The 21,261-nt window shown below is 37.4% G+C and overlaps 2 protein-coding genes across 3 annotated transcripts; one reads left to right on the plus strand and one right to left on the minus strand.

Annotated features, from left to right (window-relative positions):
* Positions 1 to 1,045: 1,045 nt before the first annotated feature.
* Positions 1,046 to 6,201, plus strand: rhbdd2 (rhomboid domain containing 2). The gene is made up of 4 exons (XM_067397711.1): positions 1,046 to 1,330; positions 2,716 to 3,120; positions 4,240 to 4,390; positions 5,669 to 6,201. The coding sequence occupies exons 1-4, from the start codon at positions 1,150 to 1,152 to the stop codon at positions 6,063 to 6,065; spliced, it is 1,134 nt and encodes a 377-aa protein (XP_067253812.1). The 5' UTR covers positions 1,046 to 1,149; the 3' UTR covers positions 6,066 to 6,201.
* A 172-nt stretch (positions 6,202 to 6,373) lies between these two features.
* pora (P450 (cytochrome) oxidoreductase a) lies at positions 6,374 to 20,753 on the minus strand. 2 transcript variants are annotated; one of them, XM_067397708.1, is made up of 16 exons: positions 20,430 to 20,753; positions 18,677 to 18,874; positions 15,194 to 15,242; positions 14,936 to 15,064; positions 14,666 to 14,815; positions 12,375 to 12,499; positions 12,183 to 12,272; positions 11,735 to 11,833; positions 11,429 to 11,545; positions 10,769 to 10,887; positions 10,432 to 10,613; positions 9,307 to 9,456; positions 8,959 to 9,226; positions 8,732 to 8,877; positions 7,830 to 7,915; positions 6,374 to 7,587 (listed from the first exon to the last, which is right to left on the minus strand). In XM_067397708.1, the coding sequence occupies exons 2-16, from the start codon at positions 18,844 to 18,846 to the stop codon at positions 7,443 to 7,445; spliced, it is 2,025 nt and encodes a 674-aa protein (XP_067253809.1). In that variant the 5' UTR covers positions 18,847 to 18,874; positions 20,430 to 20,753; the 3' UTR covers positions 6,374 to 7,442. The 2 variants fall into 2 exon arrangements, with proteins under 2 accessions (XP_067253809.1, XP_067253810.1); XM_067397709.1 differs by lacking the exons at positions 18,677 to 18,874; positions 20,430 to 20,753 and adding an exon at positions 16,520 to 17,393.
* Positions 20,754 to 21,261: the final 508 nt, after the last annotated feature.

Raw genomic sequence — 21,261 nt, forward strand, 5'->3', positions numbered from 1 at the left:
TATTTAAAGCATAATGACTTCAATTTGGAATCAACTGGCTTGTTCATGAACCCTGGGGTTGATTATTTTAAAAGACATAATGCTTTTTCAGAATGTTTTTTGAGAAACAGGCAATATATTAAAACTGTGACTGTATTTTTTTTTTATCTCTGGTATATCAGTTCCATGGACTAACAGGTAAAGCTGCTTTTAACAGGCACAGCTTTTATTTCAATGGAATGTATAATAACCTCTTTAGGTTTTACGTCAGTTTAAGATGTTCCACCCATTCTTGCATCACAGCTGTGACTGTTTACCTGTCTTTTCAAACATTGAGTAGGTAGGGTTTGCACCTGACTTCACCTTTCCCAGGCTTTGTTTTCATCTGTTTACCTGTTAATTTGTCTCCATGAGAGCAAGATTTAATCTGTGAGGGTTTAAACCCATGTTATATCTATTTCTTTAGTAACCATCTTTCAGTAATCTCTCTCTATTGTTATTCTCCTGTTCCTGTCATCTTCAACTCCTCATTTGACCCACAGGGGAGGGAGCGTTCCCTTCTCGCTTATTACACTGATAAAATTTGTGACCAGATGGAACATTACACAATATTAAATTTAAGTAGCAGGAAGCCCATATTAGAGAAGCAATAGGATATTAAAGGTCTAATTGATTTCAGGAAGCATTAGTCAACACTGATTGTTCCCAACTCAGCAGATTGAGTGATTCATTTACATAAATCTTTGTAAAAATAAACAATGGAATTTTAATTATTGCTGATTCATAATTTGATCTAATTTGAGCTCATACACAAGACAGTCCATACAGCCTAATGTAAGTCTGCATTCTGTATTATACCCTTGCATAATTGTATCTGTATTTGTGTATATATCTGTTTTTATTACCTTTTCGAAATTGCACTCACAGTTATTATAGTGTTTCTGTTCTAATCGAAGTAATATGTGTATGGCACCCATACGAGGCTAAAAAAAAATAAAAGTTGGCACTGGACTGCGCAAAGGCTGCGCATGTTGATCACCTTGATTAACCTTTCCTCAAGCGCGGAAGTTGCGGTTCGAGTGTTGTTGGGAACTGAAATAGAACTGCTCTACGTAAATTATTATTCTTTAAGAGTGTATTGTAAATTATGCACATTCTCCACCTTTTAAAATGCATAACACTTTGAAAAACTGGAAGCAGACGTTTACAGGTTTTGCACCGGATTTAGAGCTAACATGTGGGATAGTGTTTGTGATCGCGCTGTCATGTGTTTTTAGTGTCATTCCATGTTACTCCGATATCTCGGAGCAGTTTTTCAGTCTGGAGTCCAGTGCTGTCATCAGCGGCCATGGTAAGAGTTGTTTACAGTATATAAGTCCCAAATGACCCCCTTTGTCCTTTATAAGACATGTATGCCGTATTAGTTGAACTTATTATTACATTTTGTAGACTGATGTAGTCTGTTTTGTTAGAATTTTACATAAAACTCGTTAATGAATATGTTAATCGCATTATGTTTGGCAGGACGTACCTTAAACACCTCAAAATTAGAGTTATGTGTTTTTTCGTCCATGTTTGGTGACACGTTACTTCTAAATGTTGACAAAATTCACTTTTAGAACATTTAAAATGTAGTCTCTCTTCAGAAACTGACCAAAATATTGATTTTTGTCCAATAAAAAGATACCACTGATACCTCTCATAACCGACTAGCAAGTAGCATGCTCTATGACTGAAATGTATTATTGGCTATTTAAACAAAGGAAGGCCAGTCCTTCGATATGCCCCGCCCTCTATCACGTATGTTATCCAATCAGAAAAGCTGCATTGGGTCTCCGGCAGCCTCGACCAATGGCGTGAGCTTGGGGGTGGAACTAGCTGAACTTAGAGGGAGTATTTAAGAAACTTGTTTGGAAACCGCTGTGGGCCTACAGTTTGTTAATTGATGGCATATGCTTTTGTTGAAGCTGTCAGCCTGCATTATTTAAAATAATCACGTTTAACAGTAGAATTATTGGTCAAAAATTACATGGCCAATGATTATTATTGTTATTCTATAGTCTTTGAATATATCCAGTCAGTCTCCCTACGCTCTCAGACTACAGAAATAATTGTATAAGCATATAAAATAAAATATACCGTTTCTATATACATAATCAACATTTTTAAATTAATAGTTTTATATTTGTCCATTGTTTATATTTAAATAATGTCATTCGCAATGCTTCATTCCCTCACTAAATTTGTTAAGTAACATTACAAAGTCTTGTAACTTTACAATTTTGTCGGTTTTTCAAAAATGTTTTGCTTCAAATCAGAGTTTGTAATGTTGTGATTCACTTTGTAGCTTGCTGGTTTAGTTCATGGCTCATAACGCTTTAAAAAGACTTTAAAATCTTTCCAATGTATATTTCCTGAAAAAGTGGATGGCCTATGTTTTATAAAGCAGGGGTTCTCTGGTGTTCGATGTCCCTGCAGAGTTTACCTCCAACCTTGATCAAACTCACCTGCCTATAACATTCCAGTAATCCTGAAAACTTTGATTAGCTTGTTTAGGTGTGTTTAATTAGGGTTGGAGCAAATCTCGAGGGTCAGAGTTGAGAACCCCTGGTATAAAGGTTCACAAACTATGTCTCTATGTAACTATGTACATCCATTTAGCACATTAGCACCATATATAAAAATAAATATTCCATAAATATCATATTTGTTCATTTGTCTTCCCTCTCTTCACAGTCTACAAACTCTTCACCTATTTCCTCTACCACAAGAATATGATGAATTTTTTCCTGAGTGCCATCCTGATGGTGTTTCCCTGCAGTGGGCTGGAGAAAGGGATTGGAACAGTCAGATTCCTGTACCGGTCTCTGCTTCTGTCGTCCATCAGTGGACTCCTATATGTGCTGCTGGAGTCACTGCTGTTCTCCCCATCCAGTAGGAGCTCTGTAAATGGGTTCATCCCACTATCTCTCTCTATCCTGGGAATGATAACCATCAGTTCTGCCATGCAGAGGGCGTATATTATGGGCGTTAGTGTGCCTACGCCAACTCTACCTTGGATTATTCTAATAATTATAACCCTGTTCTTTCCAAACACTGCCTTCCTTTGTAACGTCCTGGCTATCATCACTGGAATTTTATGTATCCTTAATCCTAAATGCATATAATACTTCAGACTTTTTGTTTTGTTTTCCTTTCTACAGACCTTGGATTTTAAAGGTGCCCAAGAACATGTTTTCAAAAGATGTTATATAAGTCTTAGGTGTCCCCTGAATGTGTCTCTGAAGTTTCAGCTCAAAATACCCCATAGATTTTTTTTAATGAATTTTTTTAACTGCCTATTTTGGGGCATCATTATAAACGCGCTGATTTATGCAGTGCGGCCCCTTTAAATCTCGTGCTCTCCGTCCACGGAGCTCGTGCTTGCCTTAAACTGCATAAACAAAGTTCACAGAGCTACTATAACCCTCAAAATGGATCTTTACAAAGTGTCCGTCATGCAGCATGTCTAATCTCGTAAGTACAGTATTGATTTGGACGTTTACTTTTGATTCTGCATGAGTTTTATTGTACTCCGTGGCTAACGGCTAATGCTACACTGTGGACGTGGAGAGATTTATAAAGAATGAAGTTGTGTTTATGAATTATACAGACTGCAAGTGTTTAATAATGAAAATAACGACGGCTCTTGTCTCTGTGAATACAGTAAGAAACGATGGTAACTTTAACCACATTTAACAGTACATTAGCAACATGCTAACGAAACATTTAGAAAGACAATTTACAAATATCACTAAAAATATCATGATATCATGGATCATGTCAGTTATTATCGCTCCATCTGCCATTTTTTGCTATTGTTCTTGCTTGCTTACCTAGTCTGAAGATTCAGCTGTGCACAGATCCAGGTGTTAATATTGGCTGCCCTTGTCTAATGCCTTTCATAATGTTGGGAACATGGGCTGGCATATGCAAATATTGGGGGCGTACACCCCGACTGTTACGTAACAGTCGGTGTTATTTTGAGATTCGCCTGTTCTTCTGAGGTCTTTTAAACAAATGAGATTTATATAAGAAGGAGGAAACAATGGAGTTTGAGACTCACTGTATGTCTTTTCCATGTACTGAACTCTTGTTATTTAACTTTGCTGAGGTAAATTCAATTTTTGAATCTAGGGCACCTTTAAAGCTGACAATCCTATGACGTAGTTAAATCAATGTAGAGTTGTGGATGTCTATTCCTTAACTTAGTACTTTCAGATGGAAAGGAATGGTTTTCATTGTTAGAGATGTCAGAATCTAGAGCTTCTGTCTTGGAGAAGAAGTTCCCTTTTCGCTTGCTAAAGCTGATACCTGGTGTCCAGTTCATCCCTGCATCGGCTGAAGAACGCAAAAAGCCACTTGACTTCACGTGAGTGATCAATAAAACTTAAAGGGTTAGTTCACCCAAAAATGAAAATTTCTGTCATTAATTACTCTCCCTCATGCCGTTCCACACCCATAAGACCTGAAAGGTAGTAAAGACATCATTAAAACAGTCCATGTGACTACAGTGTTTCAACCTTAATGTTATGAAGCGAAGAGAATATAACGACTTTATTCAACAATTTCTTCTCTTCCATGTCCGTCTCCTACACTGTTCTCATTGTAAACACAGTGCAGCGCTTCCGGGTTCTACGTCTGAACGCCGGCTCGCGTGAACAGTGTCGGATACTGTCACGGAAAAGAAGAAATTGTTGAATAAAGTCGTTAGGGGGTTTGCACACAAAAAGTATTCTCGTCGCTTCACAACTTCAAGGTTGAACCACTGTAGTCACATTGACTATTTTAACGATTTTATTTACTACCTTTCTGGGCTGTGAAAGTGGGAATAATGTTTCAGTCTATCAGAGGTCAGAAAGCTCTCTCATTTTTCTTAAATTCAGTTTTAGCAAATTTGATGTCATTAAAAAGTCTTAAATATCTTAAAAGTCATAACAAACATCTTAATGATCATTTTAAAAGGTCTTAAATTTGCAATACAGCCTAATGTGATTATTAAACTTAAATTAAACACTAACACATGAATGTGAGATTTAATAAACGTGGCATTGTTGCACAGGCTTTTGTTGTCAGAGCAGTTCACAATCAACTAATTTATTTCAAACGATTGCATGTTGTTGATGAATTATGACATAGTTTACTTCATATTTCAATATGTTGTAGATGGTTGTAAGTGAAAATGTAAGGGACATTTTATCTTCTTCTTTTATATTATCTTTTACATGCTCTCTTCAACCTTATTGTTACCTTTGTGGTTGGTTACAGTCATCAAACTCAAAAAACTAACTTTCACAACTGTTGCTTAGTCATCTTATCTTATAACAAACAAAGGAAGTATTGCATTTACTTAATTTCATAATCATTCAAGCGTTCAAGCAAATATGGCCTTAACTTAAAAGCATGCAAATAACAACATTGGAACAGGTAAATAGTAATATCAATATTAATTTCCAAAACAGTAGTCAATGGGGGGCGAGATCAGTTTGGTTACTGACATTCTTCCAAATTATTCCAAATATAATGTGTTCAGCAAAAGAAAGAAATTCATACAGTTTTGGTACTACTTGAGTTGATGACAGAACATAAATTTTTGCATGAACTATCTCTTTAAAATGTCTGTGCTTATTTATAATATTTGCAATTCCAGAGACGCTCCTCCCGGGTCGTACCCAGTCCAGGCTTACGCCCCAGTAAATGCCACCAGTGGTCAAGCTACAGCTACATACGATGGTTGGCCCGTCTCGCTGTACCCTCAACAGCAATACACATTCCCTTCACCTCAAATTGGAGTCGGTCACAATCACGGACATAGTCACGGTCATGGTCATGGTCATAGTCATGGACATCACCATGGGCACAGCCATCACCCCTCCAGCCCGTGGATGCCAATGTCAACCAATGCTCAGCATCAGTTCAGGCCTCCGTTTAACATGCCGTTCAGTGAACCTCAGCCAGGAGTGCCGTTCACACCTCAGATCCCGCAGTCTGGAGTGGCTGGCTTTCCCACAACTCCTCCTGGAGCTTCTGTGTCATTCCCATCCTAGGCTTTTGATACCTTATCAGTTTTCTTCCTTAGATACCTCATGTCTTGTTCCCAGAATTCAAACAACTCCAGATGTGCATCTTTAATAGCCAAATGAAGTTTAACTTGTTTTATACAGTTGCCGTTTTGATACAGAACATTTATATCATTTTGTACCTTAAAGAATGAAATTAGTAACCTTTTTTATTATATATATATATATATATATATATATATATATATAAATGTTTTGCATAAATTCTTTGTGTATTTTTTTTATTGCAGTAATTTTTTTATGCATGCCCAGACAAACAAATTTTTAGGCCAACAGTGTTTGTGCATTTTATTTAATTTTCAAACATTGCATTACTGAGATCACAATGTTGCACAAAAACATGTGATATCACAAAGACACTACACTTCCCAAGCAAGTTTAATTAAGTTTTAAATTAAACAAATGCAAGCTTGTCATTAAAAAACATGCCATAAAACCATAATGCTGGGCATTTCATTGCAGTTGCAGCTTTGGCTCACCAGGGGGATGAATTGAGGAGTCAATTCTATAATCATTAGTAGAAATCAGTGGTAAATGCGTACCGATAAAGGAAAAAAAGATACTGAAAATGAGAGAAGAACCTACATTTAATTTCATAAATGCATCTGTTAGGAAAAGAGATATACTTAATATATTCCTCCAGATGCAACCAATAAAAATTGACCAGTTTGTTTAAAACTGCTAGACAACATTAAAAAAAATGACTAACAGAATGTAACGTTTCACCCAATGATTGAGGTCATGTTTTTTGCATAATTGCTTGTTCACTGCTACTCAACATTATGAAATAATGCATAAAAGAGTTAAGATGAGTGGCAGAACATCTTGAAAGCACAAGAAATAAGAATGAACGTCACAATAACAAAAATGCATGACTGACCTAAAATGGTGAACACATTGTACTGTGTTTTGAATAATGTCACAAAACAAAATCTAAAGTTTTACAGTACATCACAAAGTGATATTTGCAGTCTTTTCACAGAGATAAAACAATAGACAGTATGACAGAATACATGAACATTCTTTATAAGGCCTCAATCAAAAAAGAAGCAAAGGAATATTTTGCATCCTTGACCTACATGTGCGTATACATCAACATCCAATACCGCAGTCCGGTTAGGGTTCGAATTCAGTCAAGTTAGTTTCCTGTAACAGTAGGTTGAATATCAAACTCATCTAAAGGAAGAATGTGTAAGGTTGGAGTGCTTTTTTTCTGATCTGGATCCTGTGCAGTATATTATATATGTGCTGCCAGCAATAAATCAGTCCAGGCAAATTCGATGTTTTAGCTCTAGCTTTTGGAGAAATCGTCTGAGGTAAAGTGGCATTGGTTTATCAGTAAGCTTAGCTCCAAACGTCCTGTGAGTAACGGCCCTTGGTCATCAGCTTCTTAAAATAGTCCACAGCTTGAGTGTGCGTCAGGCCGCCCATCTCCTCTGAAATCTCATAGAAGGCCGTGTGCACGTCCCGAGCCATGTTACGTGCGTCTCTGCAAGAACATGTTCTCATTAAATACACGAGCAAATATGCTGCTGGAAAGAGATGCAGTATGACATTGACGAATGGCACCATTTATCACTTTATGCAAGTGAAATCATATTATTATATGGAAGCACTGTAATTATTTCAAGCCGTTTAATGTTCCACTACAATTCTGGCAGTTAACTACTAGTATGGTCTGTGTTATACATCTATTCAATATGTGCCAGAAGAAACTTGTGTGGTTCTTACCCACAAACGTAGATATGGGCATTATTTGAATGAATGAGCTTCCACAACTGCTCCTTGTTTTTCTTCAGAAGATGCTGCACATAGATCTGCAAACACAACAGTCCATAGAATTACTTTTCGGTTTACTTCAGTTGCAAACTAAAGATGGAAATCTTTAATATTGTGAAAACTATTATTCTGATAACTCTGAAAACTATTGTAAGATGCTGCAACCACATCAAAGACCTGTCATGTTTAGGAAGATGAATAAGTTGGGGGGACAAAAATTAAAACTCGCAACACATGGTAGATATGCGTTTGTGCTGTGCAGAGCGGCTCTCTCACACTGTATGACATGATAGACAACTAGTCCAGTCTGGTTCTGTTCACATAGAGCCTGTTTTCCGAAAATGTGGTTGTGAGTCCTAAAAACTTAACTGTGTGTGACAGTAACCATATTAAGGACTCAAATACAGGACTGGCAACCGAATTCTGTTGCTGTCTGAACGTGGCCTATACACTTACAATTTAATAACACGTTAAAACAATATTTAGCAAATCTCAAAACGAATACCCATTATACAATATAGTAATGTTCAAACAAATATTTTTATTTCTGAGCAGTTTTCACTGAAAGCAACTTGTACTGACATATAATATGTCAGAGCCATTGTTTTGTCTCAAGATGCACATCAGTAATGTTTTTTTCTATGGCACATTTATAAAAGCCACTTAAATGGCCTAAGTGAACTAGGGCCTAATCCTGTCTTAATCTAAGCCCTGTCTGTAAAACCGAGAATTATATTTATTTATTTCATTTTTTGTAGACAATATAGTTTAGAATTTTAATTTCAGCCATAACATGGCAATAACTCATCGTTATTTGCAGGCTTTTATTTTCAGCCCATCCATATGTCACTTACTTTGTGCTCCTGGTCCCTGGAAAAGGCAACGTTAAGTTGTGTCAGCACACCCGCCTTTTCAAAATCCTCCAGTTCCTGCTGATACAGGAAGTCTTCGTTCCTATGGCGACATCCAAAGTAAAGTATCGTCTCACCAACATCCTTCCCTGCAACAGAGAGCAAAAACTGAATGAGAAACCTTTGCTTTCTTATGGTACACATGTGTCAAAGCAGGTTTCAAGCCACACCTTGATCCTTCTGCCATGCTCTCTCCTGGAGGAAGCCCATGAAAGGGGCGATGCCAGTTCCGGGCCCGATCATGATTACAGGATTACTGGCTTTGAATGGCAGGCGGAACTGGGATCTCCTAACATACATGGGAACGGTTGGCTCGTGCCCATTATCGGTCACATCTTTATTCTTGAGCCAGTTGGTGGCCACACCTTTGAAGACTCTTCCTGTCTTGGTGGTGTACTCTATCACCACAGCACAGATGTGGATAGAGTGTGGATGGACCTGAAATGAGAATGAACAAAGTTAGAGTCAACCTCAAAATTTCTGATTCAAGGTATAATATTGAAAACTGTGGATTTTACCTTGCCGGAGGAGGCGATGGAGTAGTATCGAGCCTGAAGTCGAGGCATCAGCTCACACAGGTGATCTATAGGAGGGTTCAGGGAAGGTAGATCCTCTAGAATAGCCAGTATGTTCCTTTCTGAATCCACAACCCAACTCTGGTACAGAGCCTAAAAGGACCAATCAGATGGTGAAAAAAAAAAATACTCATGAGGGCTACGCTTAACCCTGGTTATCATCATTCTAAACCCCACTTTCAACCCTGTGTAAAGGAACATTTCACACTTGAAATTTAAAAGTGGGGTTAGCATCGCTTTTTACCCAGGGAAACCTCTGGAGTTTTTGCGGCCGTTAACCCCACATTGTGGGGCCAAACATTTATCTTTCAAAGTTCAGAAAGGTAGGAAAGACATCCAAGTGACTGCAGTGATTTAATCTCAATTTTATGTAGAGACGTAAGTGCTTTGTTTGTGCAAAAAACATAATTTACCACTTTAATTACAAAATTATCCAAACCGTGTTCAAGCAACAATGTCAGCTCTCGTGTGAACACAAAACGCATGCGCTGTGGTGCTCTCATGAATGTGCTTTGCAAATATATTCGTAAAGTGAATGAAGGGACAGAAAGCTCTCAGATTTCATTAAAAAATATCTTCATTTGTGTTCCGAAGATGAACGTGTGTCTTACGGATGTGGAACGACATGAGGATGAGTAAACGATGAGAATTTTCATTTTTGGGTGAACTAACCCTTTAAGAGGCTGTTTTATTCTTAACTTTATAGTTTGAAAAGTCCATTCAGAAAAAAATTTAATAGTACAGTCTAATATGTATAATGTATAATATGAGGATGTGCAACATTAGAGCTTTTATATAAATAGGACATATACTGCATTTGTTCAACCAATGACACCGATAATATGTAAATAAGAGCAATAACCAAGGGTTTAGGAATGTACAGTGTAAAACAGCAGCTTATGAATACCCAGGATTAATTGTTAACCCCGGGTAAATTATGAGCAGTGTGAAATGTGAAACAAGATAACCCATGATTCCGTTTTACCCAGGGTTTGGAATGACCCAGGGTTAACTATTTCAAGTGTGAAAAAAAAAACATAACAGCAGTGATTATGACATGATCCTAACCTTTCCCTCAGTGGAGGCAGACGCCATCTTGCGCATCTTCTCTTGTTCTTGGGGATCGGAGGCGTACTGCGCCAACTCATACAGCACATTTGTTCGTGGCATATTATTGATGTCAAGGTAATGGGTCAGCGCCGTGCGGTACGTGGTTGGACAGGGGAACGGGTGCTTTTTATTGGACTCCTCTGCAGAAAAGAAACATTATTAGCAACAATTGCATGTCGTATGTAGACTATTTAACAGAGATTAAATAAATTAAATAATATCTATTTATCTTACATGCCACCTCATATGTTCATTATTTAATTGTGTGATATGAATTTCAGATATTTGTATATACCATCCAGATTTTTGAGAGAGAATACAGTATCGAGATCTACTCCGAGCCTTTCTCCCAGTCTCTTGACCATTGATGCATCATTTGTGGGGTAAACAGCAACATGGTCTCCAGAATCATATCTGCCAGGTTTGGGAATCAATTGATTAATGTGGACATTAAAAAAAAAAACATACTGTACACTGCATCAGTGTATACACAATCATGAACATACTCTTTCAAATGTTATACAAATAACATGACAGTATTTCTATTTGCAGTAGGGATTTCAAAAACTTTTACTTTCATTTTACAATGCTGTAATATTGTACAGATATTGTTAAGATTGTTAAAAATCATTGTCATATGTACACAATTATGAGCGTAAATCTCATGAATACTATCAAAAATATGGGTTATATATTTCACCTCTTAATAAGAAGAAAAAAGAAATTATATTCAAAATAAAGAATAAAATAAATAAATAAAATTATTTTTATATAATAAAATTAATAAAATTGTATGTATATTATATAATGCAATGTAATACAAAATTAAATAATAAAAATAAAAATTTTCTTTCCACAAAATATATTTATGTAATATATTTTTTGCTTTTGGGGTGACATGTGACCTGGAAATGTTTTCATGAGACTCACCCAACAAGTCAATTATTACAAGTACCTGATTTTAGAGTCAGTGATATCTAACTCAATGTGCATCAGATGGCGGGTTCCTCCTTTGTTCAGCTTACGATTAACAGTCACAGGTGCAAGGAAAGGATTCTTTGAATCAAACGGTCTACACAGATCAAAATGAATAATGCAATCAGATAAAAAGCTTTTAAAATTTCAGTATATCAATTAAAAATCCTAGAAATTAGTTATTCACAAAACATTACACAAACAGGAGGTCATTTTGCAGAATACTCCACAATAGAAGCTCTTCTGATGCGTCAAGCGATCGCTAAGTTGAAAGGGATGAACTCACGGTTTCTGTGTCTGGAAACTGTTGAGTCGCCCCATCTCTCCAGTGTACACTTGATTCATATTGATGTCATTATGAACCACCAGTTCAAACTGCCGAATGCTGAAAGAACATAAAAAGAACTGGAGATCTCATCCCAGCCTGCTTTTAAAGCATTCAAAACACCTATGATGTTTAATGAGATGCAAAAACCTATTCAAAGCAGGACACAGGAGGATTTTGTTATGGAAGCACATGATAAATGGATTTGGTCCCTCTAATATGGAGATGAGACTCTGAATGTGTTTTCTGGCCACAAAATACCCATCAAATAAACATGTTTGAACTAGGTAATCTGATACAGCTGGTCTGCTCTTTCTAATTCTACCATACGTTGCCTACCAATACAAGAATGCATTGCAGAAAAAGCGGGGTTAGCATATAAGAAAAAAAAAGAATATAAAAATAATACCTGCTGTCTTCTCCAGTAGGCTCCACACCAAAGAACTCACATACAGCAGGCCAAAACTGTTCCTTCCAAGAGATAAAGTCCTCCTCCAAGCTATAAATGATTTAGGATTAAATAATCAGGACAGGCAATGAAAATGACTTAAAACCAGACAAAATTGACAAAATTAATTAAATTAATTTTTTATTCACTCACTTGCTGTCATCATCCCCGAGGCCCAGGTCATAGACCCTTTTCCCACCAAGTTCAGCAAGCCTCTTGTCCGTGTACTTGCCCGTGGCGTTGTAATGCTCATATGTTTTATTTCCTAACCCAAACACCTAAAAAAAAAGTCATTCAGTCTCTGCAAGGAGTAAATAAGAAACAACGAGCACAGAGAAATCATCAAAACATGCAATACTTTAAAGACTTAGCATCAGTTAAAACACTCATTTGGTTCTTGATCTTTTGAAATAAAATCCTCTATCAAGTTGTACTCAAAACATTCAAAACTTCCTCTTCAGTTTAAAAAGATAATTTACTGAAACACAAAAAAGTTACACATTCCATAAAAAATTTTTTAAAAATCTTTCAGTTTGCAAAAATTGTCCATTTAGTTCAAAGAGATGGAAACTATTTACCTAAATTATGACTTTTTTTGAAGAAAAAAAAAAAAATGACTTACAAATATAAGTGGCATATACCCTCACTGGCCACTTTATTAGGTACACCTGTTCAACAAATCACATGGCAGCAATTAGGCATGCAGACATGGTCAAGAAGATCTGCCGAAGTTCAAACTGAGCAACAGAATATGAAAGAAAGTTTATTTAACTGACTTTGAATGCGGCATGGTTGTTGGTGCCAGACAGGCTGGTCTGAATATTTCAGAAACTGCTGATCTACTGGGATTTTTACACACAACCTTCTCTAGGATTTACAGAGAATGGGCCGAAAAAGAGAAAATATCCAGTGAGTGGTAGTTCTGCAGTGAATTTCTGCTGCGACATTCAGATGGTAGGGTCAGAATTTGGCATAAACAGCACAAAAGCATGGATCCATTCTGCCTTGTATCAACGGCTCAGGCAACTGGTGATGTAATGTTGTGGGTGATATTTTCTTGGCACATTTTGGGACTCTTAGTACCTATTGAGAATCGTTTAAATGCCACAGCCAACCTGAGTATTGTTGCTGACCATGTCCATCCCCTAATGACCACACTTCCAGCAGGATAACGCACCATGTCACAAAGCTCCAATCATATCAACCTGGTTTCTTAAACATGACAATGAGTTCACTAGATTAATGACCTCCAAAGTCAGCAGATCTCAATAGAGCACCTTTGGGATGTGGTGCAATGGGAGATTCGCATCATGGATGTGCAGCCAACAAATCTGCAGCAACTGCATGATACTATTACGTCAATATAGACCAAAATCTCTGAGGAATGTTTCCAACAGCTTGTTGAATCTATGCCACTTCTGAAGGCAAAAGGGGGTCCAACCCAGTACTAGCAAGGTGTACCTAATAAAGTGGCCGGTGAGTGTATGTTTATGATTAAAACTGATTTCAATACATTTAACTACAATGCAAAAGAGTTATAAATTTGTTTCGAAGATCGTGTGCTCTTTATAACCCCCTCTACCTATCTAGCCTGTCCCACAGTCTTGTAATACTGTAGACGCAGACGCACTGCAGTGATGTTTCCAACCACATGTTTATCACGCTGTCCCACTACAACCACATAAAAGAATCTGAGAACTCCAGGCTGAAACCACCAGGCTTTCATCCAGAAAACAGGTCCAACTCAAGCGAAGCCTGGACATCCATGTCTCCAGAATCAAAGGAACAGAAGATCCAATGATCCGGTTCCATCTGAAATAGTCCCGCTAAGAGAGCGGTTCTGCTGGGATGGAACTCTAGCTTTGTTTGGCTAGGCCAGATGTTTCCATTTGGAGAAGGAGAACTGATTAGGATTCCATGGGCCCCTTAACTATGGGACAGCCTCAGGCGCAGACTAGTTAAGAACTTCACTGACTGCTCAGGAAACCGGTACCACTCCATAAAAAAGGCAGGAATTTTGCAGGATGCCCATAGATGGAAAGCTGTCCTATGCTTGATCTCGGTTTATTTAGGGATAGTTCACCCAAAAATTAAAATTCTGTCATAATTTCCTCACCCTCAATTAGTTCCAAAACTTGTTTGAATTTCTTTGTTCTGCTAAACACAAAGAAAGATATTCTGATAATGTCAGTAACAAAACAGAACTCGCCCCCCCCATTTACTACCGTGGTAGTCGAGATATGTTTGGTTACTGACATTCTTCCAAATATCTTCGTGTTCAGCAGAACAAAAAATTTCATACAGGTTTGGAACTACTAAAGGATGAGTAAATGATGACAGAATTTTCATTTTTGGGTGAACTATCCCTTTAAACCAAGAAAGAAATCTAAAAAAGAGACACAATGGTTTACTACACACTATTCTGATGTTGGTTTATTACTCACAGCAAAATTGACCCCCTCTAGATCGTCATCAGTCGCTTGCATCCAATCATAAAACTCCTGAGCATTGTCTGTGGGGTCTCCCTCTCCATAGGTTGCCATGCAGAACACAGCCATGGAATTAGGAATCTCTTTCAGTCTAGGCAGCTCGGACTGTGAATGGGAGATTATAATGACAAAAGTAAAGAGAGTTGAAAAGTATAGAACAATTTTGATCTTGACTGATTGATTTTAATGGTGTGCATCAAACAGGCAGCGATAATGCCGATGTACCATGTCATACTCCTCTGGGTCAGCGACCATCGCTTTCATGCCATAGCGATGGGCATCTTTTGCCAGTCTGTTAGAAAATTCCTCAGCAGTCCCTGTTTGGGATCCGTAAAACACCACAATGTTTCGGTTCTAGAATGGGAGGTTCAAACATAATGGAATTCTTTCATTGTTCAAGAAAGTGAATTTTTCACCAATTGTTTAAACTTTTTAGAACTGGACTAGATTTCTATGGTGGTAAAATGTTTCTGGAAATCTCACCGTTTTCTTCATTTTCTCAATAAAGCTGGTCTCAGGTATTTGTGGCGTTCTATGAAAAGAAATGGGAAGAGGAGAGAAAACACACATGTGAAAAGGCTGTAAAGCATGCCAGACCAATTCTTTTGGTAATGAATAGGGGATTGAGCCTTTCATTTCTTGGCCTTTCCCACACAGGAGAACTTCCTGAAGTTCACACCCCTCTTGAGAGCTCTACAGCATTAGAACACGTCTGCTTTCAGTCATTGTTCAACTACTGAAAACCAAAAACTTTCATGCTAATTCAACAATGAAGAACAGAAGGTAGTGCACAAAGTGAAAAAAATAAAAAATAATCGGTGTAACGGTGTAAGTTTGATACAAAGATGTTACGGTTTCTTCCATTTTTAAAATACCATTTATTTGTAAAATAAGTTTTCCAAAATGTCTAAATAAATAAATAAAAATTTCTAAATAAAATTCACACATAAGCACAATTTTTTTTATATATATTTTAAGAAAATATTTCATAAACATTTTTTGAAAGAAATTAATACATTTTTTTTAGAAAGGATGCACTAATTTGATCATTCCGTTTGAATTGATGACTAAATAAACTTATTATGTTACAAAACATTTCTATTTCAAATACATGTTCTTTTGAACTTTCTATTCATCAAAGAATCCTGAAAAAAATGTATCATGCTTTCCACAAAAATATAAAAGCAGCTCAACTGTTTTCAACATTTATAATAATAAATGTTTCTTGAGCACCAAATCAGCATATTAGAATGATTTCTGAAGACCATGTGACACCGAAGACAGGAAAATTCAGCTTGCAATCACAAGAATAAATTACATTTTAAAATATATTATGAAAAAAGAAAACAATCATTTTAAACTGTAATAATGTTTCAACTTTACTTTTGATTAAATAAATGTAGCCTTGTTTTTTCAACTTTTTCATTCAACTGAACAAATCAGCTTGAAGGGTATATAATGTAGATAATCAAACTATCAAACAACCATCACTGCAGTGGCAGACATTACAGTGCAAATCAATGGAGTCCTCCCCATACTTCTCTATAGATCCACACTAAAAAAACAAGTCATTCCCATTCAAAATTCATACAGCATTCCACCAGATTAGAACCTCATTTTGCTTTTGCACACCACTGATACAACACTGTGTTGCATTGTAGAAAGCCTAAACAATTAATTTAGGAGGCATGTGGATACAACAAAACTATAAGCAATCCCTATGGGCAAAAGCAATTCCACAAAATCATAAATAGCACCTGAAATATCCATCACAACAGAAAATGAAACATCCATTTGTCCCAGACTAACCTCTCTGCGGCGACCAGTCTGTCCTGAGGCAAAGAGAACATGCATCCCATGACTGGGGAAAAGACCCTGTCCTTTAGAGTTCCACATACAGAGCACTGTCGTCTCTAAAAGGTTTGGATCAAGCGCTCAGTCCGTAAAAGTTCATTAGGAGGCTCTGTAGGAAACACATAGCTCTTCAGCACAGGGAAAGGGGGCGTGAGGCAGGCAGGGGTCTGAGTGCACGGGCTCCCGTGCACGCTCATTCTCTCGGTCTCTCTCTCTCCCGCCATCTGGCCAGAGCACAGTGTTGCAAAGCAACATGAATATATAACATTTCCCATGGATCTCTACTGCACAACGCTGTTAGTGAACCCCCACCCCATCTTAAACGCACACAGACATGCGTAAAAACTTGAATGTTCCTGCCAATGCAAACACAAGGAGTTTATTCCCTCCCTTTCCCAGCCTTATAAAATACAAAAGAGCACTAAAACAAAGCCAATATAAATTTCTGGATTTAATTTAAAACATTTTTTGTTATGTGTTCACTGCAGACGCCACATAAGTGATGTACTCGATTAAAACAACTAAAGAAGAAAGACTAGTGGAGTAGATGGCTCAAACTGGCTGCAATCCTTCAACACAAGTAATGTGAACCAGGAAGCGGAGAGAATTGGAAGTGGTTATCCTTTCCTGTTCTCTAAACATCTCTTCCTGACACTATAGTTCTTTAGTTATACATCATTTCCTACTGCATTCTTGTTCTTCTCTTTATGTATTACTGCTGTTCCTGTTTTAGACAATGAATAAAAGGTGATAAGTAATTTATGTATATACAGAAAGACTATATACTGTTGAAAGATTTGTCCAAAACATAAAAAAAAAAATCTGTTTTTGAAAAAAAAAAAGTCTCTTGTACTCATCAAGGCCACATTTATTTGATCAAAAATACAATAAAATAGTCATACTGTGATATATTATTGCAATTGTTACAAAAAGTGCTGTCAAGCGATCCATTGCGATAAATCGCATCCAAAATAAAAGTTTGATTTACATATTACACGTGTACTGTGTATTTTTATTATTTATTATATCTACACACACATGCACGTATTTATTTAAAAAAAAAAAAATATATATATATATATATATATATATATATATATAATATATATATATATATATATATATATATATATATATATATAATACACAGTACACACATGTATATTATGTAAACTCTAACTTTTATTTGGATGTGATTAATCATTTGACAGCACTAATTCTAATATACTTAAAATTCCTCTAATGGCAAAGCTGAATTTTCAGCAGCCATTACTCCAGTCTTCAGTGTCACATGATCCTTCATAAATTGGTAGTGTACCTCAAAACTCTAAGTCAATAGGTTTTTCATTGTTTACAAGTGTGAATGGGTCACAAGTTTAACACACATTACAATTGATTAGCAAGGATTATGGAAGGTATTCAGGAACAGTAAAATCCTGTGACTCCATCTGAACAAACAGTGCTCATTTTCAACCTCATTATAAAACATCTATGTTTATTACACAGCTCAACTAAGGCGCTGATGCTTCTCTTCAATATTGTGAAAACCGAACAGGAAATTCACATTTACCAACTTGACGCATCTATGAAAATTCGTAAACAAAGAAGTAGCTATTGGCATTCACAGTGACACATAACCACTATGCATATGAACGGTCTCTCAGTTGCTACAGACCATAACGCCGAGACAGAATGTAACGCACGCACATATTCTGGGTCCCATGATGTCAACACTTTGCAATGCTGGAACCCATGACTGACCGAACCACAAAGTGCTTTAGGAACGAGCTATGGAGCAGAAACCATGCTTTGTTCAAACAAGGCCAAAGGTCTACAGGGAGAAGAACTATAAACTGGCTGTCCAACAAAAATATTAGCATAAATTTGAGTCACATAACACAGTTCCAGCCATGGACTGTAAAGCAAAAGCTCATTTTGTTCCTTTATCGTTTACATTTACACTTTTGTGGTGTGGAACACAGATATTGTGCTTGTGTTTCACAAAACATGGCTCTGATCAACATTTCAGCCATGCAGAAAAATTTGTGTGGGAGTAATATTCCCCCCTCGAGGACAAATGAAGGGGGAAGGGGGTTAAAATCAGACACTTACACTGCAGTGAATGTCCTCATCTCCGGAACAGGCTCTGGTTGTCTTCGGAAAAAGAACCAGTAGATAAGCAATCCTGCGATTAGAGAGAAAAGGAAGATGTCCAGAGAGCTGAGGAGAGGCTCCGGAGTCTGATCCTGATCGGAGAGCAGCTGGGATTCAGCGTCCTCCATTTTCACAGAAATCAGAAAGCAGATATGTCTGAAAAAACAGATTGATTTAGTATTAGTTAATAATCGATCAAAGTAACTCTGAAGGTATTTACTGACTCTATAAACATCAGGACCTCACGTCACATACACAGATAATACATAAAACAGCCACTTACAATGTGCATTCTATCTATCTATCTATCTATCTATCTATCTATCTATCTATCTATCTATCTATCTATACTCCTGGCCCAAAATGGCTAAACACTAAGCTTTTAATTGTCTTAACCACAAATTATTGGTCAGGAAATTAGCTAAATTTAAGCAAATGCACTATTTAAAAAGCCATGGCTGTCTCATAAAAACATCAAAGACAGAATGAAGTTTTGTCAGAATATGAGTTGTGTGTGTGTCTTTGAAAATCTGATAAAAAATATAATAATAAATGCATCTCTGCCACCATGAGGCATGGTGTCATTTTGTGGAGAGCCTTTTTAGCTGCTGGTATTGGTTAGCTACTTCACTGTGAAGTCACTGTGAAATGGCTTGCTTTCAACAAATGAAAAGTTGTAATCTACAGAGCAATGATCAGATTTTCATATTTATCAACAGGACAATGCTCCAAATTGCAAAGAAATTGCAAAGAAAATCAAGAAGTGGCTTGAGAACAAGTCCATGGGGCTCATGTTTTGGTCTGGTCAGAGTCCAGATTTGAACCCTATAATTAATATTTGGTCTCACAGTAAACTCAAATGAACTGGAAGACATTTTTCAACTACTCATGAACTGTTTGAAGCCATTAGCATATATGGAGTGGAACAACACCGACTCTTCTTCTTCCTGTAAAAAGCTGTCTGCAAGTGTTAAGTTAGTTTATCTGTGCAATTCTTGCTAATTTCCTGACCAGTGACTAAACATTTTGCCATTTTAAATACGCACACACACATTATATACATATATAATGATAATTAAATATAATAAAATCATTATTTTAAATTCTTATTTGCATAGTTTGCGGCCATGTAGGTGCCATAAAATCTTTAACAAGTACGCTGACAAAAATACCATTTGTGACTTTTTCATGTCATGTTGTGCCCTCTTTTGAAAACTCAACGTAATTGCATAATGATGAATAGTTACAAAACACGACTTCTTTGGAAGGACTTTCGTCAATTTCTAATTAATTTAATATTCGTCACCTCGGTTCCCTACAAAGAAACTTTATCGCTTGAGAACAGCTAAAACGTGTTACAAAACAAGCGTTTTGTAACACGTCTCTTAAAGGCAGAAGTACCACAGTACCAACATGATTTTTGATATTTAACATGTGGTTGTTTGTATACATGTATACTTTGACGTATATTAAGATGGTAATCATTTAGTATCGCGAAGGAAAGTTACATTGTATAGCATCTGATACTATCACTACCATGCTATATACCGCCATAGTACTTTCTGTAAGGGCAGACATACATGTAATATATACACAAAATGTTCACTTTTTGTTTATGACTTCAAAAACGGATTGACAATACACCAATAGGCAATGATATCATTATAATTCAACAGTTACACGACACACACACACACACTAAAAGACATACCTCCGGTTAGCTGGAGCGCGGCGCACAACACAAGCTTACGTCAGAGTGAAACGCCGGGTTGCCAGTCGCACGTTCAAATATCCCTCGCGGATATTAACCCACGCAACGAGCAAGTTAAAATTAGTCGTTTAACTTTGAACAGAAGCCACTTTTTTGCTTTGTTGTAATGTTAAGTACGCGTTAAGATGTTCTTCAAATAATTCGTTTCATTCTGACTCATTTGTCCATTACAGCAGCATTGTTTTCCCACTCGTCAGAACTGAGGGCTGCTGTCCGTGAGCCCAATTATTCTGGGGTATTTGGCAAGCATAAAAGAGTTTAGTTCGAATAAGAAAATGAGAGAATTAAAAGTTCCCTTTCGATACTTCACTCGTACTGCGTATGGGGAAAGGTCTCCCTTTTTCCCCGCTGCTGAAGCCTTTTTCAATAACGCAGTGTAACTGCACCGTCATTGGTTCACTCATAGACAAGTTGTTGAACCAATGGCGGCGCGGCATAGCTGCGCGGCCTATGGCGACAAAGCGCGCGAATATTCCCGCCGAAATGGGCGGGGTATAGGGCTATATAAGCAGGCGTTTCGCCATAGGATTTCAGTGTTTTCTCCTTCAGCGACGACATCTACTTCTCTTCGCTGATCTCCGCCTGAAGCCGAAGAAGCTCGCCGCCTTCTGCTCTCGCCGCCGTCTGAAGAGGCTCCCGCAGCGGACTCGCCTGGACTCGCCGGTGGAAGAAAGCGCCGGCGCCCTCGCGGACTGCAGCTTCTAGCGCCGTCGCCGAGCCGCCGCCTCCCGCTTCCCGCTTCCGGCCGCTTCCTGTGCGTCCCCTGCCGCCA

The sequence above is a fragment of the Chanodichthys erythropterus genome, chromosome 10 (genome assembly GCF_024489055.1).
Source record: "Chanodichthys erythropterus isolate Z2021 chromosome 10, ASM2448905v1, whole genome shotgun sequence".
NCBI lineage: Eukaryota > Metazoa > Chordata > Actinopteri > Cypriniformes > Xenocyprididae > Chanodichthys > Chanodichthys erythropterus.